This window comes from Synchiropus splendidus, chromosome 1, assembly GCF_027744825.2.
Source record: "Synchiropus splendidus isolate RoL2022-P1 chromosome 1, RoL_Sspl_1.0, whole genome shotgun sequence".
Lineage (NCBI taxonomy): Eukaryota > Metazoa > Chordata > Actinopteri > Syngnathiformes > Callionymidae > Synchiropus > Synchiropus splendidus.
Window position 1 is genome coordinate 17579046 of NC_071334.1, and position 26833 is coordinate 17605878.

At 43.9% G+C, this 26833-nt stretch overlaps 2 protein-coding genes across 14 annotated transcripts in view; one reads left to right on the forward strand and one right to left on the reverse strand.

The window, feature by feature from the left end:
* Positions 1-122: 122 nt before the first annotated feature.
* On the forward strand, positions 123-1595 carry zar1 (zygote arrest 1). 2 transcript variants are annotated; one of them, XM_053853709.1, is made up of 5 exons: positions 123-478; positions 587-796; positions 1051-1143; positions 1201-1275; positions 1336-1595. In XM_053853709.1, exons 1-5 carry the CDS (start codon positions 143-145, stop codon positions 1477-1479), a joined length of 858 nt encoding a protein of 285 aa, XP_053709684.1. In that variant the 5' UTR covers positions 123-142; the 3' UTR covers positions 1480-1595. The 2 variants fall into 2 exon arrangements, with proteins under 2 accessions (XP_053709684.1, XP_053709683.1); XM_053853708.1 differs by having other exon boundaries at positions 123-796.
* Positions 1596-4661: 3066 nt separating this feature from the next.
* The window catches only part of fryl (furry homolog, like), a 53712-nt gene continuing 31540 nt past the window's right edge, over positions 4662-26833 (reverse strand). For 4 of the 12 annotated variants that reach the window (XM_053853702.1, XM_053853698.1, XM_053853695.1 and 1 more), the window contains 38 exons: positions 26756-26813; positions 26593-26684; positions 26338-26510; positions 26067-26227; positions 25834-25944; positions 24664-24818; positions 24473-24572; positions 24227-24395; positions 23692-23957; positions 23464-23604; positions 23217-23385; positions 23045-23129; positions 22429-22544; positions 22202-22352; positions 22016-22119; positions 21747-21929; positions 21440-21641; positions 21119-21240; positions 20831-21018; positions 20645-20739; positions 19777-20372; positions 18591-18859; positions 18369-18509; positions 18055-18255; positions 17822-17983; positions 17641-17751; positions 17369-17545; positions 16599-16799; positions 14429-14620; positions 12221-12663; positions 10705-10912; positions 10487-10636; positions 10256-10354; positions 9622-9690; positions 8282-8299; positions 7570-7680; positions 6416-6609; positions 4662-6231 (listed from right to left, as the gene is read on the reverse strand). In XM_053853702.1, coding sequence (XP_053709677.1) covers positions 5991-6231; positions 6416-6609; positions 7570-7680; positions 8282-8299; positions 9622-9690; positions 10256-10354; positions 10487-10636; positions 10705-10912; positions 12221-12663; positions 14429-14620; positions 16599-16799; positions 17369-17545; positions 17641-17751; positions 17822-17983; positions 18055-18255; positions 18369-18509; positions 18591-18859; positions 19777-20372; positions 20645-20739; positions 20831-21018; positions 21119-21240; positions 21440-21641; positions 21747-21929; positions 22016-22119; positions 22202-22352; positions 22429-22544; positions 23045-23129; positions 23217-23385; positions 23464-23604; positions 23692-23957; positions 24227-24395; positions 24473-24572; positions 24664-24818; positions 25834-25944; positions 26067-26227; positions 26338-26510; positions 26593-26684; positions 26756-26813 — 6424 coding nt within the window. In that variant the 3' untranslated portion in view covers positions 4662-5990. The remainder of the gene's footprint in view (positions 6232-6415; positions 6610-7569; positions 7681-8281; positions 8300-9621; positions 9691-10255; positions 10355-10486; positions 10637-10704; positions 10913-12220; positions 12664-14428; positions 14621-16598; positions 16800-17368; positions 17546-17640; positions 17752-17821; positions 17984-18054; positions 18256-18368; positions 18510-18590; positions 18860-19776; positions 20373-20644; positions 20740-20830; positions 21019-21118; positions 21241-21439; positions 21642-21746; positions 21930-22015; positions 22120-22201; positions 22353-22428; positions 22545-23044; positions 23130-23216; positions 23386-23463; positions 23605-23691; positions 23958-24226; positions 24396-24472; positions 24573-24663; positions 24819-25833; positions 25945-26066; positions 26228-26337; positions 26511-26592; positions 26685-26755; positions 26814-26833) is intronic. The other 8 variants (XM_053853699.1, XM_053853697.1, XM_053853696.1 and 5 more) reach the window with 4 other exon arrangements.

A 26833-nucleotide genomic window follows, 5' to 3' on the forward strand; every position in this document is an offset into this window, starting at 1 on the left:
TAAAAGAGAATAATAAATGTTTGTGACTCGATGCGATGACTCATTTGAAGACGCACCGCAGCTGCGCTGAATCCGCCCTCATCACTTCACCTGTTGTATTTAAATGCCCGCACGCGCCCTCACTTCGGTTGGTGGAACAAAAATGGCAACGTACGGTGATGAGCCAGTCGACAGCTATTTCTATTCATCTCACAACCCTTACACGGGCAGGTACCCGCGCTCCAGAGAGCCAGCCTGGAAGTACAAACGATACCTGAGCCACTATGGAGACGCCTCAGACGCCTTCAACAACCAGCAGCGCGCGCAGCTCAAGTCCATCTTGTCCCAGATCAACCCCAAACTCACCCCCCGGCTGCGGAAGGCCAACACCAAGGACGTGGCCGTGCAGGTGAGGCCCAAGAAGGACGCCGCGGTGCAGTGCTCCATCGGCCCTCGCTCTCTGACGGCCATGAAACGGGACCTGAAGCGGAAGAAAGCGGTCAGTGAAAGCGGAAGTCCCCAAGCGGCCGGTGACGTCCGATACCCGCGCACCTTGGCCGTGTACTCGCCCATCGCTTACAGAAGCATCACCTCTTTCGTGGTGGAGGACGAGAACCAGGCGGGGAGCCAGGGCCAGGAGGAAGTGGGCTGTGGAGAGTCGCCCCCACCACCCGAGGAGGAGCCCCCGCAGCCTCCCGAGGAGGACCCCGAAGAGACCGCCAAAACTCCGCTCCAGCGCAAGAGAGCTAAAGACAAGCTAGCAGCGGACGAGTCCACTCAGGAGGGGTCAAAGGGCAAAGCGCGCGTGAGGTTCCAGGTCGGTCTTGCGGGGAAAGCGCTGCTTCAACCTTGTTAACGTGAAACGTCACGGCTATTGTTACGTTTTTGCATGACATTTGTACATTAGAAAAGATTTGACTGTGTGGAGTTGGTTCCTCACACAACCTGAAAACGCACTGAGGTCAAGTGCTTGCCCTCAGTTGTACCAAACTGGTCACCCCTGCGCCGTCCGAGTGATGAAGGGCTTGCTGGAAGGTGGTCGCCGTATAACTAAAGCTGATGTTCTTTCAGTTTCTTGAGCAGAAGTATGGCTACTATCACTGCAGGGAATGCAATGTGCGATGGGAGAGTGCTTACGTGTGGTGTGTTCAGGGAACCAACAAGGTGAGGGCAGGCCACCACATGCCAAATGAGCAGGTTTTTCATGAGCATCTCTTCCAGGTTTACTTCAAACAGTACTGCAGAAAATGTCAAAAGGAGTTCAACCCATACCGTGTGGAGGACATCACGTGTCACGTAAGTCCCTCACCTCCACTTGTCGGGATTGAAGTGGCCCTGACTAACGTTTTTACACAGACCTGCCAGAAAGCACGGTGTTGCTGTGCGGTAACACAACGCCACGTAGACCCAAAGAGGCCCCACAGACAAGACCTGTGTGGCAGATGCAAAGGCAAGAGGCTCTCCTGTGATAGCACCTTCAGCTTCAAGTACATCATCTAGGAGATACTAGCTCCAGTGACTTCAACCTTTCACATTCAGATATAGTTTCAGTAATTTCATACAAGCTTTGTGTTGCAGTATCACCAGCGCATGATGTAATAAATGGCTACCTCGCACAGTGTTGCTCTCATTCTGAAACCATTTCTCCCAGCACATGGGTTTGTGTAGGTTCTACTTACACTGCTCACAATAAGATGTTGTGGTCCTCAGTGGATTTCATACATATGGCGTTTGTCACAATTCAGATATTTTGTGATCAGGAGGCAACAGTATAGTTATAGACACTTCATATTGTCTCACTGTATACAGTGCACCTCACATATTGGGGCCAATTCCCTTTTCACTGTGGTACTGTCAGTCTTTGTCATTCAAATAGCTATGGACACATGACCTCACTTGACAGACCAGGCCTTTGTGTGGGTAGCATGTCAGATGTTGTGAACTGTGACCAGTACCTAAGACCTATGCAGCTCCCACACAGGGCCGTACACAAGACCTGAGGGGTCCTAGAAGGTCCAGACAAACCTTTTGAAACTAACTTCACCACTTTGGTTCCCATGCCAGACGACCATTGCAGTTGACTCTACTGACACTGAGATACTGCAGTGACTGTTGGGTTACAGGACCATGTGACCAGGACAATGCAGCAGTGGCCCATGGGTCCTATTCGCTGATGAGTGTTGCTGGAGAAGGCAAGGTCAACATGGTCCCCAGGGTTGGCTGTGGTGAAGGAGTTGGTGCAACAGCCTGGGCAGATTGGATATTGTACATGGCTCAGTCACGGCACATTGTAACCTCAGAGACACCATAGAACACATCCCACCCCAGTTCCCCAGTACACACCCAAACTTCTGTTCAGGGATGATGACGCTCCACCACATCGTGCCAGAACCATCACAGCTCAACTTCAGGAAGTCTGAGTGCCTCACATGGTGTGGCCAGCGATGTCCCCTGACCTAAACCCCATAGGGCACATCTGGTGCCACCTGAAGCAGCAAGTGGATGCCTGTACCCCTCCCCAACGTGACTTGACAGGACTGCACGTATAGCACTTGTATGTGAATGTAGAACACACTGCCTCAGAACATCAAGAGGCTAGTGTGGAGCATGAGACATCAGTGTCAAGCTGTCATAGCAGCAAATGATGGAAACACCTGCTAGTTACTTTTTTTTTTTAAAGGAGGAGCTGCAGGCTTATATGGAGACCACACACTGGGAGGTGTTCAGGGCTGTGACCAATAATCTGGATGAGTATACAGAAACTGTGACTTCATGGACCAGCTACTGTGAAGAGTGCATACAGGTAGTTCCAACACGCACCAAAGTGAGTTAGGCAAATGACAAACCTTGGTTCACAGCTAAACTCAGCCAGATTAGACGGGAGAAGGAGGCAGCTCGCAAGAGTGGGGACAGGAACTGCTACAAAGAGCTGAAGTATCGGTTTCAGAGGGAGCTGAAGAAAGCTCAGGCCACATACTCTGACAAACTTACGCTGCAGTGTGGAGAGGGCTCAAGGTGATCACTAACTACAAGTCACGTGCCCCCCCCGCCCTGAACAACCTTGCTCTTGCACAGGACTTGAACAACTTCTACTGTCACTTCTAGCAGCCATACAGGTACCTGTACACTAACTGCTGCACCTCCAGCCACCAGTCCGTGAAGCTGATCAAGTTTGCGGATGACACCAACATCATCGGGCTCATCTCAGATGGAGATGAGTCGGCTTACAGGAGGGAGGTGGAGCGGCTGGTGTCCTGGTGCAGCCACAACAACCTGGAGATCAACGCCCAGAAAAAAGTGGAGATGGTCATAGACTTCAGGAGAGTAACAGTTTCTCTGTCCCCTCTCATGTTGGCTGGTTTTCCCATTCCTATTGTAGACTCCTTCTGCTTCCTAGGAACCACCATCACTGAGGACCTCAAATGGGAGCCAACCATCAGGTCCCTCATCAGGAAGGCCCAGCAGAGAATGTTCTTCCTGAGGCAGCTACGAAAACTACGACTGCCGACGAAGTTGCTGGTGGAGTTCTACACAGCCATCATCCAGTCCATCCTCACGTCCTCTATCACCGTCTGGTACAACAGCGCCACCTCCAGGGACAAGAGCAGACTACAGCGCTTTGTGCGTTCTACTGAGAAGGTGATTGGTTGCAGCCTGCCACCTCTTCAGGACCTCTCCATGTATGCCTCTAGGACCCAGAGACGTGCAGGTCGGATCAGAGCCGACTCTTCTCATCCTGGACATGGACCGGCTATGGTTGATCCAGACCAGAACCCCCGTCACAGGAACAGCTTCTTCACCTTAGCCGTCAGACTGTTGAATTCGTGAACAGCCTTTGACTTCAGACAATTTTGGTGAATTGGCGCAATCTTAGTCATGTCTAAATTATTGGGGTAATATTGAAATGATGAAAATGGTGTTTCTTCTCATTAACCATTACTTATTTCATTAAAATTCATACCAAATAGGAAAGGCACTCATGTAAATGTCGATATCCCAAACCTATGAGTAGTGTAAGAAAAGAAAATTACTGCATATGAAAAAAGGGAAATCAAGTATTTGAAAAGATATTGCAACTGTAACAAAATCGCGAAAAAGTAAATGTTTTTATAAAACCCACACGTTTTAAAATAATTGTTGGGAAAATGGTAACGTGGGAAAAATATATCAATGCTTTTGATTTTAATATAAGAAAGTCTGACTCTCGAGATGGAACACATGTTGAATTGAATGTATTTTTGCCATTATAGTAGACTTTTAAAAATATATATCATTTAGGTTTTACCTGACGTCATAACCAAAACATCCAAGATGGAGACTAAATGAGTGCGTTGGACAGAACATTTTCTATATCGTCAAGCAAACTTTATTCATCTCTCTCTGTATACAATCCCAGTATGTAATGTGACTACTTTTGAAACTTGACTGACTGGAGATCCACCCGATTTAATGCTCACTAGTAAAGACCATTTGCATTTTGAGGACAAGTGCGGCTTGTCATCCGTTTATTGGAACTATCCTTTACGCAAACCAGGAATCATAGTAGCATAAATAGAGTGGGTGACATCATTGGGACTCATTGCACTTTAATGACTCAAGGTTTTACCGTGAACTCTGGACTCGGATGAGAAATCACTTTTAGTGGCGCTTTAGTGTCTGGCTTAAATCAATTACTCCAGAGCTGTAATGTATGATTAGGTTTTTATTCATCCAGAGAGAAGGCTGGCTTGTGAGGGAACAAAAATAAGTAAATGCACCTCTAAATTAAAATCATCCCAAGGTAAATAACTTCCATTAAAACAATTAAGATCAGCATTCAAATGTACCAGACAAACAGTAGAGGGGGAGCTGAGGAATGAGTACAGTGACTGGTTCAATGTGCCAAAACACCATTTCCAGATAGCCCATGTCCTTCAGTCACACAAGCAGCAAGAAGGGCCATTTCAAAGAGAACAATGCAGGTTTGCGATGAACAGGGTTAATGCAGAAAAAGTGTGAAGCTTCACTGAGGAACTGACCAAAAAGGAAACACGACAACAGGAATGCATATGATTGAGCTGGACTGGTGTGGAGGCTCCCGAACACCCTCCATCACGATACCTGATCCATTCTGCACCCGCCCCTCCACCAAGGCAGCAATTCAGGAATTTAAAGTTTTTGTGATTGGATAACAAAAAAAAAATAAGTTGTTAAAGTTTCGGCTACACGCTTCAGATTAGCTTTATACATCAACATCCGAAGTGGATGAACAGTGCTTTACACAAAAGTACGAGGGGAAAAATACTGGTTTTACACTATACATGGTCTAAAATATATACAGAGTAAAATAAGTTATGTTTCCATAATGAGCTGTAGCCAAGTATATGCATTATTGTGTGAGTAAATATACCCAGCATGTGGTCACACAGTCTCTAAAGGCAGCTACATATTTGGTTAAAGAGTGAGTTTTGCGTGAAAACCTGCAGAGGGGCCTCGTTTCTGAAAGCAGGCGAATAAACAGATATATTTCTCTTTTTACACTCCCCGGGGGGAAAACGCTCCCCACAGAGTTACAATGTTAAATATTCAAACATTTACAACCTAGGATGTTAGCTCTAATAAAAAATATATATCTCAAAAAATATTCTTGCAGTGCTTTTTGTCTTTCAAGCATGCTTCTGAAAACATATCCTGACGACGCGTCCCACACATTCATCACTGACTAACATGCTCCGTCAGGAGGCCATTGGTCAACACTGAAGGAGCAACAGGTCAGGATCGGCAAAAAAAAAAAAACAAAAAGGAAAAATAGAAAGCAAATTCAATAAAGTTAACATCCCATCGCGTCCACTCGTTTTATCCCAGTCACACCATCACACCACTTATTGCAACGGAATCTTGCAGGTTTGCTAGAGAAAAGCTATTAGCTAGAACACTCATACATGTGATCAGAGTTATTCCCACACATCCTTTAGCCCTTTAAATGTGGAGTCTCTTCTCATTTTAGTCCAGTCTGGTCCAGCCGCCACGACTCACAGTCCCGTGCTGAGGATGGTGCTGTGGACCTGGCAGGCCTGAGCTTGACTCAGAGCCTCTCGGATCTGTAGATTCAGCTCCATGAGGCGGCTGCTGGCCTGAGAAAGATCCCTGCTGGGGCCCACCACTGCCAGGCAGCCGGTCTGACCCAGTGTCTGGTGACGGAAGTAGATGTGCAGAAGCGTTTGGACCGCGTTGTCCGTCTCATTACCAAAGATGTCGTTAGGCCACAGAGACCTGGAGACAAAACAATTGTTTTATTAGGAGAAAGATGTCCCGAAGTGATTTATATGCAACAATAATACAAGTTTAATTCATACAACAACAACCAAATTGACTCTTTCAACTCAATAAGACACTTAAATCACTTGGCTAAGAAGGAAATGTGTCTGACAATATTCTCCCAAATTGTGCTCCTTACCTAAAGACTTTGACCTGCGTGAGGGCGGAGCCAAAGTCTCTGGCTCTCAGCGTCTCTATCAGTGACTGGATTGCCGTCTCTGTGTTGGTCTGCGCGGCGTCTGGCATGCAAACGTCCTCCTGACCGTCACTGTCTGCTTCTGCCTCCTTCAAGCAGCTCTCCAGCAGCGTCAGCTCCTCAGACATGTTGGTCACCTTGGCGTCACATAATTGCAAAGATGAATCACAAAACAATCACTATGCTCAGATGAAAGCAGGAAACACAGACATGAGGTCAGCGCAACAAGCCTCCAGATCAAATATGAACTGGAGGAGCTGACCCTCTCACTCTGTATCAGAAATCATTTAATTTCATTACTTTAATCCATTTAAAGCTCCATCAAGATGGAGGCTGAGCAGAGATCAACAGTGGGAGATCCAGCAGTGTTTTTTGTCTTCTGACAAACCACGCAAGTCATTCACACAACACAACGTGCTGTTCCTGCATCCTCTGAATGTAAACGCTTCAATAAAAGCGGCTGCATCAACCCAACTCCTCAAAAGACAAAATGTAACTCAAGCTGAATGTCTGATTCTCTCTTCGAGAGTTTAAATGTGTATCACCTGTAAAAGAGTATCCATTGTTTTTAATCCTAAAAAGGAGCCCCCAACTCAGACTCAGCTGGAGAGCTGCCGGTTCAAATGCTTCATGGATTCAGATCAAACTGCAACACCAATGCCAGACACCTGTGCCCTGCAAGAATCCACTTCCTTGACCACTTATTGTTCTGGTACAGACTGTTAGATGAAGGTCTGTATCTACAGTCAGAGGCTACAGTTCTTGTAGTGTTTTCTTTTAGACAATTATAAAGAATATTTATTAAGATTGTTAGTAATAATAATAACAAATGCATATACAATGAATATATAATAATAATAATAATAACAGCTTTTGTTTTGTGATGCTCAATGACATTATTTGCAGAAAATAATGTGTTTGTCTGAAAAATTGCTCTACAGCAACGGTGTGGAATTGAATATTTTCCCACAGCTGTCCAAAACACTAGTCTCATACAACAAAGAGACAAGTATGCACCATTTATGTACGATTTAGGAATGAAACAGGATTCAAGAAACCTACTTCAGGGCTACGAGTTCATTGTGTTTTCAGCTCACCTCCGCCTCCGCCTTCATGGTGTCCACCCTGTTGATGAGCTTGCAGTACGCCTGGAACAGCAGCAGCAGCTGAAAGTGCAACTTGTAGAGCCTGCGACACAACTCCAGCTCCTGCAGAGACAGAGAGACAGGTGGGGTGATTTGTCAGCCTGGTGACCTTCTCCGCGCTGAGACACTCTCATGGCGATATGATTAGACGGATGAGTCTTCTTGGGTTAAAGACGCTGGTGCGGGTGAGAGGGTTAACGCCATCGGGGGCAAAGTATCGCGCTTAGATGTGAGAGTCTATCACCATAAGAATTAGTCATGAAGATCTGGATTTAAAAAACTCTACATCAGCTGTGACTATATACACAGCCATCAGAGTGATTGACGCAAGGACATGGCTAATTATTATAGGAGATCAATAGACCCAGAGCAGAGACAATGAGAAGGTATGGGAGGAATTAAAGCCATGCAAACTCTGCCTTATGTCAGTACTGAAGTCTATGTAGCTCTAACCACCAGAAACACAGTGTATTTCCAGCTGTAGGATTACAAGCGATACGTGGGTGACGATTACAAGGCAGAGCGTGGAAGGACATGATGACTGGGTGATGGAGGGGTTGGGGGGAGGGTCGATGGGCTGCATAGCCAATCAGGGCAGAGCCAGATTGAAAGGGGTTTGGAGAGACATGGGATGATCAAAGTCTAAAATATAAGAACCACTTACTGCCAGATTCCCCATTTGCTAAGCAGAAAGGTGAGCAGGTCATACAAAACAACAAAAAGGAGAGAAAGACCAAGAATTAGTGAGTGTCAACAAGACAGCTGAGTCAAAGTGACCTGATGAGCGAGGAGGAGTGTTTATGTTGCCCTCCCGCCACACACCACAGTGAAAACTGGATTAGATCTCTTTGGTCCCCTGGATCAAGAGAAGGTGAAGGAGAGCATGGAAGCGGAGCCAGAGAGATGCTGTAGCACAGTCACGATTACAGAGGAAGTCATAGTCGACAAGTTCTTTAAAGAGTCCCTACTGTGTTTTTCCATGTTTTCAGCGTTGTCTATAGAGTTCTCAATCAATGAAGAATTACCTCAACCCTTTAGGTGCCAGTTTCTACAATGAAATACTCCTTATCGATTTTAAAAAGGTTGTAGCATGAAAACGCTTAGAGATGACGGCATACATGTGACAAAGTTTAGGATGAGACTAAATTCATTCAAGTAATTTGTATATTATGGCCTCACTAGGCGGTGGCCATTGCAAATACCTAACTTTTACATGTTTATCTGATCCACTTTCTTAATCTGGTAGTTAAGCATCATCATTTTGTCATTTACAGTGAGATTGAGAACTCCACTGCTGCCTCCACCACGATTCTGATTTTTTTTTTGCTACCTCCATCACCATTTTGACCGGATACAGAGAATGTTACGCTTGTGGGCTATTACGGCTACAGAACATGCTCACTACGCACCGCTTGTGTGCATCACTTTCTGTCTCTTTGTTATACTCCCACTACAAACTTCAACCTCCCTTGTCTACAAACCTGGGAGTGGTTTTCAATGGTGGGTTTGTTTTCCAGGTTAAGTGATGACAAAATACTGTACACAAACAAATAGCACCAAGTGAATTCAATAAGTTTTTCCTGCCCATGCCTAATAACATTTTCATAAAGATGTGTTAAACTGCCGTGATTTCACCCATTCACTTCACATACATGTCATTTTTGAGCCAGTCACTCATTATCCAAAATGGAAAAAAAATACACTCATAATAACTGAAATAGTAGAACAAACATGGGCAATTATAACAAACATGGGTCATTAAAAGCACATTAAAGCGAAGTAAAAATACAAAAACAGCTGAGACAACTTTTTAAATATTAAAATCCAACAACAAAAAGTTGGAAGAACGGTCATGGAACCCTTTGCTACATCTTCCCTATTAGACACATACTTGGTGTTCAGTCAAGATGCTCTTTTGAATCCGTGTGTCACTTTATAATTTGGGTGATTTCTCTGTTTTGGGCTGACCAAACAATATTTTTTTCTGTCCCAACAAATCCTCACCTGTGCGTGAGTGTCCAGTCGAGCGCCGCTCTGTTTGTCCCCAAACGTCTTCCTGCAGTTTTCCAGCCACTGTAGGGAGGTAAAGAATCATGTCAGAGGAGGGAAATCATCTTTCCACATTTCTTTCCTTCTATGCAAGTACTGACGTGTGTGAGCACATGCATCACACAAGGCAGACAGGGAGAAAATGTAATAAGTGTCTGACTTGGTAAATTAGGAAAGGCCTGTTCAAGGCAACAGAGCTGTGTCCAAGCCTCCAGGGACTGTTGCTGTCTCATTCAATTAGCGCCCCTGCATCCCAGAACACTCTGCAATCTCATCTCTTAATTCCCCTCCCCCCATAAAGCTCCCACGAGCGCTCACCACTGCTTTTGCTTGTCTTCTATAACTGATTTAGGACCGCAGAGGGTTATTTTTATCTAGGCGAAAGATGTCGTACGTAATGCACTTGATCACCAGAAGATGAATTTCAATGGTGGTTCTGTTGATCAACTGGTTTGTTCGAAATCCCATATGTGATGAACAATGCTACCAGGGCGGTTTTAGCAAGCGCAGCGGATGTGAGGTGTTTTGAGTTCTGAGGGATAGCTTCAAAGAGAATGACTGATTGGTGAGATAGTAGGAGCCGACTTACAAGTTCTGCTGCTTCTCTCTTGGCGTTGTATGTGTCCAGGTGCTCCTGCAGCTCCAGCACACTGAACTTGAGAGTTTCCAGCAGTCCACAGGAAACCAGCTACAGTAACAAGACAAGCTAGTCAATACATTGAACTGAAACACACTTAAAAACATAGCACATCAACAAGAATTTGTGTGCAGATTTGCACCATAATCAATACTGGCTGAGAGAGATGCCACTCATTCTCACCGTCTCAGCGTCCAGCAGCACAGTCGGACACTGGGAGCAAGACGTCATGACTTCCAGGGAGCTTAGGAACTGGTTACCCATCCGCTGGAGCCTTTCCCCAAGAAAGGACACTGACGCATGTGTGATGGAGCCAAATTTCCTCTGTACGCTCTGCAACACAGAGGAAGAGAGTCAAAGACTGAACAGCACGCAACACGAACATGCAAAAAGACATTTACCTGGAAGAGTCGGGAGAACACATGGAATGTGTAAACAGCAGAGGAGCCGTCGGTGTCCGACAGCATCTGGTTAACATGGCAGCGCCAGGCATCTTCCTCGTTGTCATAGGTGACAGGCTGGAATGCTGCCAGAATGGCAGAGAGGAAGGGTGAAGGGGGCGGAGAGGCCTGGATCTCAGGGAAGCAGTTGGTGTCACCTTCATCTTGACTGAAACACACACACACACACAGAGGCCAGTCAGCGACGATCCACAGTGTTTCAAGCTTCAGTCAGATGGGACGAGGAATGGAAACACACGCACACATACTTACAAGCCGAATGTAAACAACCTCACCTCTATTCTCTGCTTCCGTGCTCCACTCGCTGCAGACTATCCTGCAGGAGTATTTTTAGCACTCAACCGTACTGCAGCGCTCAGGCACAATAACAGCATACAAGCCATTAGCACTTTAGCATCACATACTTATCGCCATCCCTTCTACTCACACACACACAGATACTCACAGGCCTGTCGGACCGAACAGCCGGAAGAAGCAAACAGAATACAAGTACTTGAAGCCTGAGCTGCTGAAAACTGCAGCGGACACGGTCTCTGTCCTCATTCTCACCCCAACTATTGCTTCTCCTTCCCAGACTCTCTCCCCTCTTCTGCAGTATGACATAGCAGCAATAGCTAGCAGCTTTATCCACTCCCATCCCACACAGGACTGCAGAGAGCTCCTCACTAGCTCCTCTCAGAGTCGGCTCACAGCCCCTGTGACGGCAGGCGAGAGAAAGCTTTCATCTTTTTCTCATATAAAATCTTATTGCTGCAAAGCTACGTCAGGGTCTCACTGAGTTATAGACCTGCAGTGGAGTGAGTTTAAGAGAGAAGGGGAGAACTGATCATATTTACTGTTCGGCTGCAGCTTCGACACATTGTTTCAGAAATATTTTTGCTACGCTGATCTGTCCCACCTTGTGGAGGACATTTGTCAAAATGGACTTGAGCCAGCAAATTCTGACCAACCTTCACTGTCCAATCCCATCTGGATTGGGAGCAATGCCAGAAGAAAGATTAACCACCATAATCAGTCTACATCTGACAAGGGAAATAACCTTACAGCTGTTTCTATAACATCAAAAGCAATTCCACAAAACCAAGATGTAGCCAGATAATAAGAGAGAGAGAGAGAGAGGGAGGGAGAGATCAGATATATTATAAATTCCAGTGAGGAGTGAGTTGCAATAGTTCATGTGGGAGAATACGTTTTCTAGATCACTTTCAAGCAGCACAGATCACTGCTCCTGCAGTAGATTACTGTGATGTCATGTACAATGGAGTTTTTGCTCCAATTCAGAGAAAGAGCAAACATTTTACACATGCAATAAAGCAGACCAAAAATGAATATTAGTTATATCATTTTTTTAAAGAATGTGTTAAACAAGTCCATCACAACCCATAGTTTAAAAAGCCTGGGTGATACACACTTCTAAGCCAGAGAAAGAATTTGCACCACAACAAGAGAAACTCACCTGGACATTCCGGAATAGTCCGCCTCCTCCTCCTCACAGCGTTCGTCCAGCTCCTTCAGGGCCTGCGTAACATCTTCTTCCCAGACAGAACCGCAGGTACTGTCAGGATCCGGATCAGGCTCAGGGTCGGGGTCAGGGTCAAAATCCGTCTTCATGTCATTTAGAATTGGCAAGGGTAGTGCTAGGGGCAAGACTGCTTCGGAGTCTTCCTCACAGAGGAACCCTGGTGGGGAGTCTACGGCGGGCAGAGGAGGGGGAACCGCGTCCAGGTCTTCATGTGTGTTTGGGGGCTCTGGGGAGTCCTGAAAATCCTGGGTGTCCTGTGAGTCTGGTAGGTCACAGAGTTCGGGGGGGTCACATGGAAGAGGAGGGGCACTGCAGAACCCCGTATCCTCACTCACACTGCTGCTCAGATCGTCCGCTGCGGTTATACCAACAACCTCCTAAAATATATATAAATAAAACACAAAAAACACAAGGGGACATGATGTTTAAAGGAAACTGCATCTTGGTCATGACATCTATTAAAGCCAAGAGCACCAGCAGCAAGAGCTGCTACTTAAGAGGAACATAGCAGGTCCAATTACACAAGTGGGACTTTCTAAAGTGTTTTCTTCAAGAGACTGCTCTCAATGCAACTCTGTCACGAAACGTCTCTCAGGAGAAATTAAAGAAAAAGAAATTCAATCAATAAACACAAGCCCATTTCAATCCATCACAGAGGTGTCATCTAAAATTTGACCCTGCCGCCAATAAAACTGCAGAAACATGCTGAATCAACAGGACTGCTGAGGAACGAATGCACTCGGTCACTTGAGCCTAGAGCATGACGACACGTTCATCAGCGGACAAATCCATGGAAAACCCCCGTCCACGCAGAGGCTACTTATCATTGATAAAAGCTCTGCAACCATTTATATACATTCAAAAATGACAGGAGCTTGATGTCCAAAAACATCCTCAACTCATGTCTTGATGTATAAGGTGAGAACTGATTTTTACTTTTTATGTTAAAGTCTAATGTATTCAGGAAAAAAGGACTGTGGCAGCCAGCCAGTACATCACAGAGACAGCAGCTATATTACAGAAAGCTTTTAGAAGTGGCCACAGCCATCCTGCAGAGAATGAGTAAGAGTATTGATGGTTTTATCTCAGGCTCATTACACTAAGAGCCCAGGCTGTGATGGCAGAGATGTCCTTGGATTGATATTGAAACCGTAGGCAATATTGACTTGTGAGAAAGTTTACGCACATAGGAATGCCATCTTTCCCCCCGCAACCCCCCAAAACTTACCTTAGTTCAAATGAGGATAGTTTGATGTTAGTATGAGTGAAATATTCAATGCAGTGAATAGCAAGGTAAAAAGGTTGAAAAGGCACACAATACAAACTATACCAGGACCAGAACGTTTTGTCACACCAACAACAGAGCTAATGCACAGATCTAAAATGGTACTAATTTACAAATCTCATGTAACAAATATCAAACATTGAAAAATAGGGCACTATTATTAAATAGGACATCTATTGTGACAGTTACAAATAAATGTAAATGAGTTAGTGTGAAAATGATTTGAAATGTTTTAAATACCACTACTGTCCTTCAATTCAGAAGTAGAAGTAGCAGTGTACCCTTACACCCAACATTGCAGGGAAGTTCACAGCAGATAAATGTAGTATGAAAGTGAGTGTTTTAGAGGTTAAAACTAAAATATCTATTACACCAGTTGACTCATACTCACACATGCATCAGCTGCTGGTGTCCGTTTCACAAGTTTTTAAATGGAGGATTTAGTTGAAATGGTCAGTTGGTGTGTTATTGTAGTGGAGCAGTATCAGCTGACCTGAGGTGAGCATTTGATTTGTCTCTCCCCAAATCACAGGAATAAGCCCAGCCCAGCACAACTCATTGAGAGGAAGACAGCGCGCGCCCTCAGCACCCACAACCAGAGCAATGCAGCACAATCACCAGTCTAGGAATAGTGAGGCAGGTGGCAGAGACTGCAAGTCGTGACCAGACATCAGTGACTCGCAGGGATAGACCCAACACCACTATCTCCCCTAAAATTCTACCCGAGGGATAGAAACCACATCTAAACAAGCAGAAGAAAGAAGTGCAGCAGAGGCAGGTGAAGGTTGAAGAGATAGAATAAGAAGCTAGAAAGCACCCGAGCACCAAAATTTATTGCTGCTCCCGATTGATCGCACCTCAGGCAGCTGGCTGCTGGTGCTGTCTGAGTGGGTCATCTCCAAATGAGGGCTATCCAGTCGAGGAAGGGAGGGTGCAGCGGGAAGTACAGTGGCCTCCTCAGTGAGAGCACTGCTGGACGATTCTTGGGACTGTTGCAGGGAGTCCACATGGTTGGATGCTGTGTCATCAGTGGCTGAATCACTGTTCAACTGGAGCACAGAAATTACAGAAAAACAATTAGCTCTTCCGATGAGAATGCAAATCATAGTAAATGCTATAATAAGTTAATGAATTTACAAAATGCGTCGCCCTGCTTTATTAGACTAAAGCTCAACATATTTAAACAACAGCAGGTCCTCTAATCCAGTATTCCACCCGATTTGCTGTTTTATGAGTAGTCGCTATCGAATTCAAACTTGACTAACAAAAACACTGTCACATAAAGTTGTAAAACTGACCAGCTTAGTTTGTCTGAATAAAAAATTAAATCTGTTAGGTCTTTGTGTTTTTGGATCAGGAATGTTAAATATTCAGGGATATGACTATTTTAGCAGAGCCACGGAGGCATGTTTGACAGACAGCAGATATGGAAAACACAGGAAAACAATCATCAACTTGGTACAATAACCCACCATGCTTGAATATTATTAACATATATAAAAAGTCAAACAGTTTTACTGCTTTTTTGCGGTCATAAAAGAGCATGCCAACATACTGTTATTAGTTAGATTAACTAGTCATTCCTGCCAAAATTTAGCGACGACCCCAAACATATTTATATGTTGCAGTACAATAACAAACAAGAAAAAACATCCCACAAAAGGCAGAAGCGCATTCGCTCACCGTGCACTACCAAGATCGAGACAAGTGAAGGGAAAGAGAGAAGAAAACATTACGGTCAGAGAGAAGTGAAACTTCCATGCCAGGCTCAAGCCAAGTTCATAGAGATGGAATCACTACATCAACAATACAATCAAAATCTGCGATCTTTTTGGGATCAAATCTATAATAAATAATAATAATATAATAACATAATAATAAAATAATAATATATATTTAAAAAAGCAACAATGATGACAGCATCACTGTCATTTACAGTGGGACCGTGAACGCCACTGCATTTTCTCCTGGGTTCTGTATCTTATCTGCCGCTATTTCCGCATTTTGCTCTTGCATTCACACTGCATCACAGTCTTTTGACCACAAATGGGCTACAGAATGTGGTTCTTGTGGAACTTTCTTGGCAAACGGACACACAGTCACTCCTGTTTTTCTCCCACTGCGTAGCTAAAGCTGCCAGTCTCAGCGACCGTGACTGTTTTGCAGTAACTACATCAGGCACCATATTTACAGATTGGTTTGTGTAAATGTCGCAATGCTGCATGGGGCAATTTTGTGATTTTGGTGCACAAAGGGTTTCAACACATGGTAAACGTTTAAAGCTCTACTATATCAATATTGATGTTCAACATGTTGTTATCGTTAAAATACATAATTGCACGGCAAGATCAACCAATTTTCGTATCACAGTATATTACTTTCAAACCCATCACTTATGATTACGAGCAAACTTGTGCTTTAAAATGAGTTTTTGCCGCTTATTTTACAATCAAGTTGTTTTACTGGCAAATAGTTTCCTTATTAAAAGAGAAAAACATCTTGTGCATGCCTATTTTTTTTAAGGTTAGAATGATTTAATTAATATGTAATGAAATGAGAAATAACATATTAACATTACCACGATGCAAGAGTTGATACCAACATACGTTAAGTTGGATTTTCAATCTTTAATTCCATGCAAACTAAGCAAAAGGAGATTCAAAAGAGACCATAGCAAAAAATGCAAGATGCAAGCTCAAGTGCCAAGCAGCAGGGAGAAAACAAGTGGGAGCAACTGCAAAATAATACAAGTATGGTTTTTATCCATTATTTACTATATCAATGACTGAAAAGGTAATAAAGCCTTTAAGCAGGGGCGTGTGTCTACCAGTCAGGTGTATCCTATAGGAGCCAAGGGCAGTCTGAAAGGGATGTCTACCACCAGGCAAGAAACAAAGCATCCAGCCCCCGTTCAAACTGGCAGCAGCTGCAGGTCTGAACACACACGCGCGCACACCATGCCAGTGGGCAGAGGCAGGAGCATGGCGGGCTGCTTGGGTAGAGGAGCCTAACTAAAGTGAGACTTACAAGGCCAGAGCGGTTGAGAATCTGGCTAGCGCTCAGTACCTCCTCCTCAGACGATTCATCCGTGTCCTCATGGTTGGTGAGGTTGAGACTTGGTGTGCTGCCGGCGAACTGACACTCCTGCAAAGACGGTGTGTCCCCTTTGTCCATACTCTCTAAAGAGCGCCGACGCACGCCCCAGTTGAAGTTGTCCATGCTCTCCCCCTGCAGGACAACCAAGGAAACAGCAGTGAGACCTTGTTCATGTGACAACAAATTACATGATAATGATTACCAACAACAAACAACACCAATGAAACAACCAAAAAAAACACAAGTTAACAATGTAAAGATGAAGTCCTGACATTAAAATCATCAGTGACTGAATTACATTTTGAAAAACTCTTCACACCAGGCACTGAAAAAAAGTTTTTTCTGATTAATATGGTCTAGGAGCACATATATACATGACCAAATATAGATTAACAGTCATTTTTTTCAGATCAGTTTTCATTTACCAAGTGAGGGGAGCGATAAACAAGATGATTCTTCTGCAGCATATTATATATATTATATACAGGGTCATGTTGATGCCTGGTGTGAAGGACGTTGCAGACTCATACAAATCCATTACTTACCTGTAACTCCTTGTGGCAAGACAAAAAAAAAAACAAGAACACAACTGTTAGTCCTGACATCTGACACAACAGGTGTTAGGAAAGACCACACTGCCGTTGCACAAATACTGCATCAATAACAAACCATTTACGCAAGGCTGTTTCAGTAACTCTCACCTCAGCATCTTCCAACTCCACATCCAGGAAGTCAAAGTCCTTGAAAACACCAAACTGCTGTTCACTGCCCGTGTCTTCTCCCTGTACCTCCTCCTCCCTGACCACTTCTTCCACTGTAGGTATCAGACTGGTCTGCTGGTCCCCAGAGTCCAGCTCCTCAGTGGGTGAGAACACCACCTGCAGAGAGGAGACAGGAAGTGCCTCAGAAAACAACACCATAACTTCAACTACCAAAAGTGAGAAGTTGATCTTGACACAGAATTCACAGAGACCTTGTCAGAGGCTTTAGAGTAGGAGAGGAGTCTTACAGATGGGTTCTTTGGTATGCCAGACTCCGGACCACAAAGAGACAGAACATTCATGAGTCTCTCTCTAGTTCTCCTCTGAAAGCATAAAGAAACTAGTTATATTTGCAGGATGACTACACATTTGTGAATGTGTGGAGATGTTTACCTGAGAGAGCTGAGGTCTTTTCCAGCTGACCGGAACCAGACCATTTGAGTTTGAACCTGATGACGTAGAGGATGTACTTCTTGTTACAGCAATCACCTGTGGTTTCCCATTTCGGCCAGCTGCAGTCCTCTGATCACCATATTTATGCCCAATGATAGGGGTCTGCAGGATGAAATTGTTAGTCAGCAAAGCACACAATGAACTGCATGAGAATCGACAGTTAACAATCCAACCTCTGAGATGTCAAAATGAAAGTCCAAGGTTTTCCCTGGAAGTTCTTTGGAGGCATTGTTGAATATACGGGTGAAAGCAATCTCAGGTGAGCCGCATGAGTCCAAACTGTACGGTCGCTGCACATCGTCCGGAACGACCAGACTTGCTGAACGAGAGACCACCAACTTTAAAATGTTTTGGGCTTCCTTCCAATGAGGGCTCTGGAAAAACCAAGTAGTTACAGTGATCCCACATGTTAATGCAAGAGTAACTGGTCAGCAACTTAAAGTACATCATAGGTAGCGCCAGACTACGGAGATGTGTGAAGACCGACCTGGACATATTTGCCAATTATCTTCATGATATCCAGGTTGAACTGCTTGACAGGAGCAGCCAACAAGTCAATATGACTCAGGAGGCTGTAGATGATCTGCAACAAGGACTGCTGCATCCCAGGAAGTCCTTTCTCCAGCAGCTACAACACGTTACACACAATATGGTCGTCAATATAAAAGATATATTTTAAAAGGCCGCAAATTGTTGGAAGCCTGTTTACCTCAGCTAGATAAGTGACCAGGTTCAAGGTTATCTCAGAGAAGGCATCATGGAGGTAGCGACAGACTACATTAATCCAGTTGGTGCAGTCGCGTGAGTAACTGTGCGTGCTGTACAGGCTCATCATATGGGCCAGATTAGATAGAGTGGCCGACTTCTCATCTGCACACACTTTGGCAATCTTATCAGCTGTCTCCTTGCAGAAGGGAGTGGGGCTGTCAAAGTGCTGGATGAGATGTGGTAGGAGGCACAGAATATTCAGAGGAAAACCTGGGAATACATGAACAGATGATATATTTAGCAACACAAGTCACAGTGAATCAAATTGATCAAGTGGAAAATTACTGGAAAATGAATGTGTAGGTGTTACACATGTGATTAATTGATCATATGCTACTCCAAGGAAACAGCATGAATGATGTTATTCTCTGTTTGATCCTTCTTGGTCTTAGTGACTGAAAGCTGACCAGTCATGAGTGTATAGGGGTCAGGAATGGGTCTTTCATGCTCCATGAAGAAACCAAGACCCTAGGAAACATCTGCACTGGATTAGGGAAGAGTATGGAACAGTTCTGTTTGTGTCTTTCCATGTTGGCACAAACTATATACTGCGTGTGTCACTAGGTGAACACTCACTGCTGCTTTAAATCAAACTCTGTTTGGAGACAAACTATTTTAACTCTTTGGGAGCCAGAGATTTTTCAATGAAATATTCCACTTTGATAATCACTGAATTTCCCCACAGTGACACTAATAAAAGCCTCTAATCTAATCCATTTTGAGAGGCTGCAGCTTGAAAACTGTTATGAGATCAAGGTGTACTGTAAATGAGAACAATCTTCAGTGTAACCCAAAGTTGCGGATGGGAGTAAACTCACTCATCTAATGTGTATATTATGACTTCACCAGGTGATGGCCATAGCGAATTGCACAACTTTTATAGACGATTAACTGATTCACTAGTAACAATCGTCCTCAACTCTGTCATCAGCCTGTGTTAAACAGTAACTATATAAGGCTAATGTCTGCTAAGTGGTGTGTCTAAACTTTGTCATCCATTTCACACTCATGTGTAATTGTGGTTGTGACATTATATTTCCACATTATTTGTCTTTGAATGTTCAAAAAGAAATTGAAAACCATGACAATTCCCACTTTCCTAAATGACACAGTAACCATAGTCTTACCTGCTACTTGTGTCGGGTCGACTAGCGTGAGTCTGGACACACTGATGAGCTTACTGAGCAAGTGGATTGTGAGCTCCTGAGTGGAAGCTGAGGTGAAGCCCTTTAAGAAGAGCTGCAACAGACCAGGGAAGCTGTACCATTTCAGCTTTGCCTGGACCCTCTCTAGATGTTCCCTGCTGTCTGCCCGGTCTAGAGGCAGCTGGCCTATCAGCTTGTTGAGAAGTCGCAGAGCAAGTAGGTATTCAAACTCATAGTCCGACTCCAACAACGAGACAGCAATCCAAAAGACGGTAGCCATCAAATTGGAAGGATCCACGGGAGGATTATTATCCCCTCCTGAACCCCCTCCTCCGCCAAGAGAAGATAAGCTCCGCGTGCGGGCTAAGTTTCCATGGCTTCCATAAAGTCGGTCAGCAATGTCCAAAGTGTTGCTGCGACGTCGGTCCAGTTTTCTTTCGCTCATTAGACTTGCTCTCAAGGAGTTGCTGCGATTGTGAACGTAGTGGTAGAGACCACCGCTGTTCAGGTTCAGCTGCCCAGTGCTTTTCCTGTTGGCAGCATGCTTGGGTCCCAACAAGTGATCACAGGAAGAATTTCTGCAAAGAAAAAATGTCCGTAAATATTCAACCAAAACTTGCTAGAAAAACATATTTTACATGAGCAGTGAGCTCAAATGTCCCAATGCTGACCCAACCCGTTTCTCAATAACCAAATAAAGAACACACCCACAACCTCATAATTAAGTAAAAATGACTCTTTCGAAGCAAGTTCTTGGAATGCATTATTTCAGGACAGTATCCAAATGATGTTTATGAGTAAAGGTCACAAATACAAGTAAAGCTCACAAATACAATCATAAGTTACTTACTGCACTAAGGCGGTGAGAAGGTCACAGTTTTTGACTGTGTCTGCAAGTGTGTCGATGCCCGACTCCAGAGTCAAAAGTAGTTCAATAACAAAACCCTAAGGAGGAACAAAAATCATAAGAATGAAAAAGTTGAACATTAATTCATCAAAACTGAGCAAAATGCAAGTGTCTGCCAACAACACTAACCTGCGCCTCCTCTCCAGGGTCACCAACAGTCTCAACCAGCCTGGAGAGAATGTCAGACAATGTGGAGGGAGTCAGGGGTTGCTTCAGGGCTCTGAAAAGTTGGAAGGAGCGACCAGCGTAATGGCGAGATGAACATGAGAGAGCCGTTTGTAGAGCCACTTCGCTTAGTAACGATTCCAACTGGAACTCTGAAAGGACCAATTATAACATGTTTTCAAAGGGTGAAATGAAAAAAAATCCCATATTCAGATCACTGCCATGCGTTTTGCAATTTCATTGTGCACACACCTGTCTGGGAGTGTTTGAAGACAGTTACTACATGTCGAACGAAAACACTGAGCTGGTCCGCACTCTTGATGTGGGGATTTTTAGGGGACACATCCTCATAGTTCCAAAGTGGTCCCCGTTTTCTATCACAAAAAAATGCATATTAAGCTGAGAGGCACATATTTCTTGTAGTGAATCACACCAAGTCAACACGGTGCAAAGTTAGACTACCATTAGATTAGACATGGCTGAGGGGTAAAATATTGATGAAAAAGGGAAATCTTGAAATCATTTTCAATACACCAAAATGATGTACAACCATGACCAGTTTTCTTATCTCACCTTGAGGTTATGAACTCGATGAGAGACTTGACCTTCTCGTGCTGCTCTGTAGCAGCATCCACTTCACCAATAAGAGAGGGAGTAAGATGAGACAGAGCACTTCCTCCAACTCCCAGACTGATACTGGAGGATGTGGAACTTGAGCTTAGGCCAGAATCTGTCATTGGTGATGGTTGACATTCAGGCAAAACTTCCGGCACGCCTGGACAAGAAGCAGATGCGGACAAATGTAATTTTTGACATTGTAATTGTTCCTTGCTCTGTCTAGTTATTCATTTATTGCATCAGATCCAGAGGCGACACCAACCTGTGAGGTTCAACTCTGGAGTGACCGGTTTCACAGTCAAAACTCGAGGTTCGTTGTACTCTCTGTTGCGTAAAAGGACCATAGCAACAGACTGAACATTAGCATTGGCTCCATGAACCACAAGCAGGTGCAGCAGTAGACGTTTGCAGTGCTCGTAGACCTCTGGGTGCTGGTGATCGAATCCTTGGGAGAGAGAATGTGCATATATCTTAAATTGATGCATATGACTTGGGCCAGGCTATGAATAAGCTAAAGTTCAAGATATCTACCAATAAAAATTGAATGAAGCAAAAGATGCAGATAGGCGCTCCACTCTACTTTGACTCCATGGTCCACAATGAGATCTGTCAGGAGGATCACTGCAATGTTACATCTGAAAGAGGGAAGATTGAATGATGAAAGTTACAATATTGTTCAACAAAGTCAGTTTATAGGTCATGTGGTAAAATTAGCACCTGTGCAAGGGTACAGCAGGGGCACTGGTTTCAGGTAGATAATCCACCAGCGGAGACCAGCAGCCTCCTGTTGGTGGGAAGGGCAGAGGCTCTGGCCTGTCGTGATCCATCACTTTCAGACGCCAGTTAGCATATAGAGGCATGGAGTCACCTGGATGCACAAATAATTAAATTGACTCAGAAAAACGTTTTGAACGAGTCAGCCTCCGCGAAGATCATGCACTTACTCTTCTCTTCTTCATAGGATCCTCCAGAGCTGCTGCTGTAACGAGACTCCAAGCGGTGGTGTTGGCGGTTCAGGTTTGTGTTCAACCCACTGTAGATGTCCATGTGGATATAACTGCTGGCACAAAAGACAGTCCGCATGATCATGATGGGAGAGAAAATGTAGGTCGTTAATATGCCTTGTTTGTCATTAGAAAAAAAGTTTGGACGTTTTTTTTTCTTCTCAACTTTCTAGCATTTTTTTCCCCACTTCATTAACTATTTTTTCACTTTTCTTAACCATTCACTCGGTTGACATGTTGTCACATGTGCCAACAACATCAGAAAAGTCGTTTATGTCAGCCATCAGCTGACAGACGCCTTCATGTATATTTCCAAAATAAAATTTCTGATAAAAAAAATTAATGAAGTGCAGGACCTGGATGGTAAGGCAAGTGGTGCAGGAACATTAACATAGTGCACTTACAACATTCTGAGGCAAACTAGCAACCTTCAGATCAATTGAGAATCAAATGCTACTGATTTCCCAACATCACAAGCTGCAGTACAAAACATTGTAGGTCATATAAGGTCGGTAATAAAATGAAATAACAAATCTTGCTTTGTTGGATTTTGTACCTGTCCTCCAAGTTGGAATCTTTTATCTTGCTGTCATGGTGACTATCATTTCCTGGCACCATGGTATTGCTGCTGGAGATGGTTTCTAGAAACAGATATGAACAGTTAATAAGACTGGCCGTGAGATTAGGAACCGCAACAAAAGCTCCATAACATTATAGTGTTTATGAACCTGAGGTAACAGAGGGAATTTTGTAACTGGAGGTGATGCGGTAATATGGCGGGTTGTCCATGTGCGTGACGGCTGAGTTGACAGGATCCATTAGCTCAAGTTCACACATCAACTCCTCGATCAGCTGCATAGTTTTGTCTCGGCCCAAGTAGACCACAACACGTTTTACCTGAGAGACACACAACCAAAAATCAGCGAACTCAGCAATTAAAGCTTGAAACGCAAGTGAAAAAATCTCAGCACTCACATAGGACAGAAGGCTGGGGTCACTGTTGACTCCTGACATACTTATAAGGAAGTGCAGAATAATTTTGAGGTTCTTCGGCCAGCTGTCTGCCAACGTGGTCCATACATTCTCAATTTCTGACCACGCAAACTCATCACCATACTGAAAAAATACAAATTATGTTTACATTCTAAACAAATACACAGAAATTCATCAAACAGCAAAACAGGTTTCACCAAGCTTCCCCACCTTGGCAGTCATGAACATGAGATTGTTTAGCACCATTGTCGTCGCACGAGGGGATCCCCATCCTTCGCCACGAAGCCAGCGCCTGCTATTGACCATCATCATCTCCTGCTCATGTGACTCATCCTCCTCGGCACTGCAGCCATCTTCTGGCCGGCGTGATGTGGGTTTGAAGTCCACCAGTTCGATGTTGTTCATCCAAGGAAGCAAGTAGTGCAACATCACTTGACGACCACCAGGGTGAGCTGTCTGGATTCGCTGGCTGACCTCTGCAGTGAGGATTTGACGGACAGAAACAAGTTACCCAATTTGAATTCTTTATTTACTTATTGCATTTTGGCAGAGACAATGGTTTTATACTGAAAACACAGTGGCTTAAGCTCCATTTTTCCTGTAGGCTTTCTATCTGTAGGCTTTAAAATTCAGCACATAGTATTGACCTGCTGATAATATAGTGACACAGATCAGCCTGGAGCTGAGCCTATCAACTACGCTGTAGCGTTGTTACATAGCTTGAGACAGACATCAAGGCGCTGACCTGAGAAGATGGGAAGAGTGAGCTCTGGGTATGTTCTTGCAAGTTCTTCAGACAGTTGATAGTAAGAAACAGAGTAGAGGTGGGGCAGGGGCGAGGGAGGGGTCAAAATGCCATCAGTTCTCAAGATCTCCAATTTGTGGGCGTAACGGAAGAGCTTGGGTTCCAGAATCTGCAAAAAAGAAGGATTTCACTCAAATGTCGCTGTCTAAGCAATTTCTCACTCAGAATAATGAAATAATTTTGTACTTGTAACAGCTGCATGGCTGCTTCATAGATATCTCTGGCTGAGTCGGCTGCTTTAAACAGAATCAGATTCAGCAGCACCACAGTGTCGAACTGGTAATCCCTGCAAGGAACAACAAGGTACACAAAAATGTGCACAAAGATGCATTTAGGCTAAATAGACAAAACTAATGACAGAGGTGGAGGTGACAAACCTGTTGTGAAAGACATTTGCTATAGCCCTGAAGCAGCCAGCAGCCACTCGACGGGAACCGGTATAGCAACGGTCTACAGCCCAGTACATCAAGTTGCTCTGGTCAGGATTGAGCTCCAGCAGGAGCATCACAGCCTCACAACCCAGCTGGTGAACCTGAAGGGCACCATGCAACAGAATTCAGTTTCATATAAAGGAGTTGAAGATTAAAATTCTAACTTGACACAATAATTAACTGACCACAGTTGGCGGAAAAACATATTTCTGTCCATTTTGGGGGACCATTGGGACAATAATATATCAATAACGTGAATAAAACACATCATCATAATTTTATCGTGACTGACAGCATTATTTGGAAAAAAAACAAACTGCTGCGTCTTCCAAAGGCCCAGTGCTAGGGCAGAAAACACTATGTTCGAGGGTCAAGCCAGTGTTTCACTTCAATAACAATGCTTGAACAGACCGTCATAATTTTATGTTGCAATAATCGTAATCGCCACAAGGTTGCGCTCCTGGATAACTGATATGCACTTCCACAGACGACTTAGTGAAATGTCCTCATTTAGTGTAAAGTAGTAAATTCAATTTCCATTATGCCAAAGATTATTTCCCAATTGTACAAAATGTGAAGATTTAATGGTTTGCAAATGGGCTGAGGTCTACTTGTAAAGTATTACACAAATATCATTGTGCAGTTTTGTAATGATTAAGGAGCAGTTATATATTAATGTTTTTATATATAATTTTGTCACATTCACCAATGTGATAAAAATGCTTGGGGTTTGGTGTAATGTTTAGGTTAGAAAAAGGAAATTCAAAAGGCCCTTGCAGAGCTTGAAAGAAGTCACTTAGGGACCTTAGACTGAACTGCACACAAATAAGTCTCCTTTCCACACATGAATCTTTTCAGCAATTTTAATTTTAGTTTCTAGGACTGTATGACTGCCCACAATCAAAACTCCAATAAACACTGTTAAATTCAATACATTAAAACATGCATAAAACATTTGTTATGACTATATTCTTATCCTACAACAGTACATTAATTCCCCTCATGATGAACTCAGCATCATCTAAAAGATCGTAAAACTGAAGTTTAATAAACTTCAGTTTTATTAAACTTATTAAACTTCAGCATTTAGTTATTTTATTAAACTTCAGTATTCACCTTCCTGTCCTGAGAATCCAGGATGTTGTCAAGCCACTTGTAGAGGTAGCCATCAGAAGAAAGGCCAACATTATCAGCTACAGGTCCACAGCACAACACGGCAGACATGGCCTACACACACACAAAACAAGTTAGGACTTTTGAGGAGGTCCCCAAAATGTAGAATAATGCAGCATAAAAACAACTAATTTTTTGTTCGATGGTAGAACTGATTGTATACATTACGAGTGTACCTTGAGTGCACAGTACTGATGCCTGTTGATCTGCATGTTCCTGTCGCTGTAGCGGTCCAGAGGGGTGAACATGATGCTGAAGGGACCGGCCCAATGGCTGAACAGCATGAACAGACTGTGTCTCAGAGACTGCTGAGGGAATATAGTCCTCCTCTGGTGTACTGGAGACAATGCATTACAACGATATAAACAAGCAATACTTCATGAATGGTTGTATACTAAATGTCTCAAACGAAGCACATCAAGGTAGTATTTTGAGTGAAAGAATTACCTGGAACATTCTGAATGATGTTTGCTACAAGTGCACTGAAGTGACAGCGAATGTCCTTTAGTGTGTCAGAGTCCTTGTCGTTTTCCGCCTCAAGCAACTGCCTGGTCATATCAACATACTCGAGCAGTGTGCTGTTCAGAGAGTGGCTCTCTCCATCTAAACCTCCACTGGCTCTGTAGGAGAAAAAGAGGGTCAGACAATCGTGCATCATGTGTTAGGATTGCAGGACACTTTCCCATGATGTCTGTTACGTACATTTGGCTGATGACACCTGCATCAGCCAGTAGCTCAAATATCCGGACCAGCTGGACTCGGAGGATGTCACGACGCCTGCGCCTTTTCATGTTCTGCAGACGAAATTAGTACATCACAATAACTCCACTATTGAGAAACTAGTGACATAAAATGTGTTGCTTACCTCAGGTCTTCTTTCCAAAGCTTCCTTTATGATGGGATTCAGCTCCTCTAGTAACTCTCTGAATCACAGGAAACCCAT

Coding starts and splice junctions, on each gene's coding strand:
- zar1 (XM_053853708.1), top strand. CDS start 143: ATGGCAACGTACGGTGATGAGCCAGTCGACAGCTATTTCTATTCATCT. Junction 797..1,050: donor AAGCGCGCGTGAGGTTCCAG/GTCGGTCTTGCG, acceptor ATGTTCTTTCAG/TTTCTTGAGCAGAAGTATGG. Junction 1,144..1,200: donor GTGTTCAGGGAACCAACAAG/GTGAGGGCAGGC, acceptor CATCTCTTCCAG/GTTTACTTCAAACAGTACTG.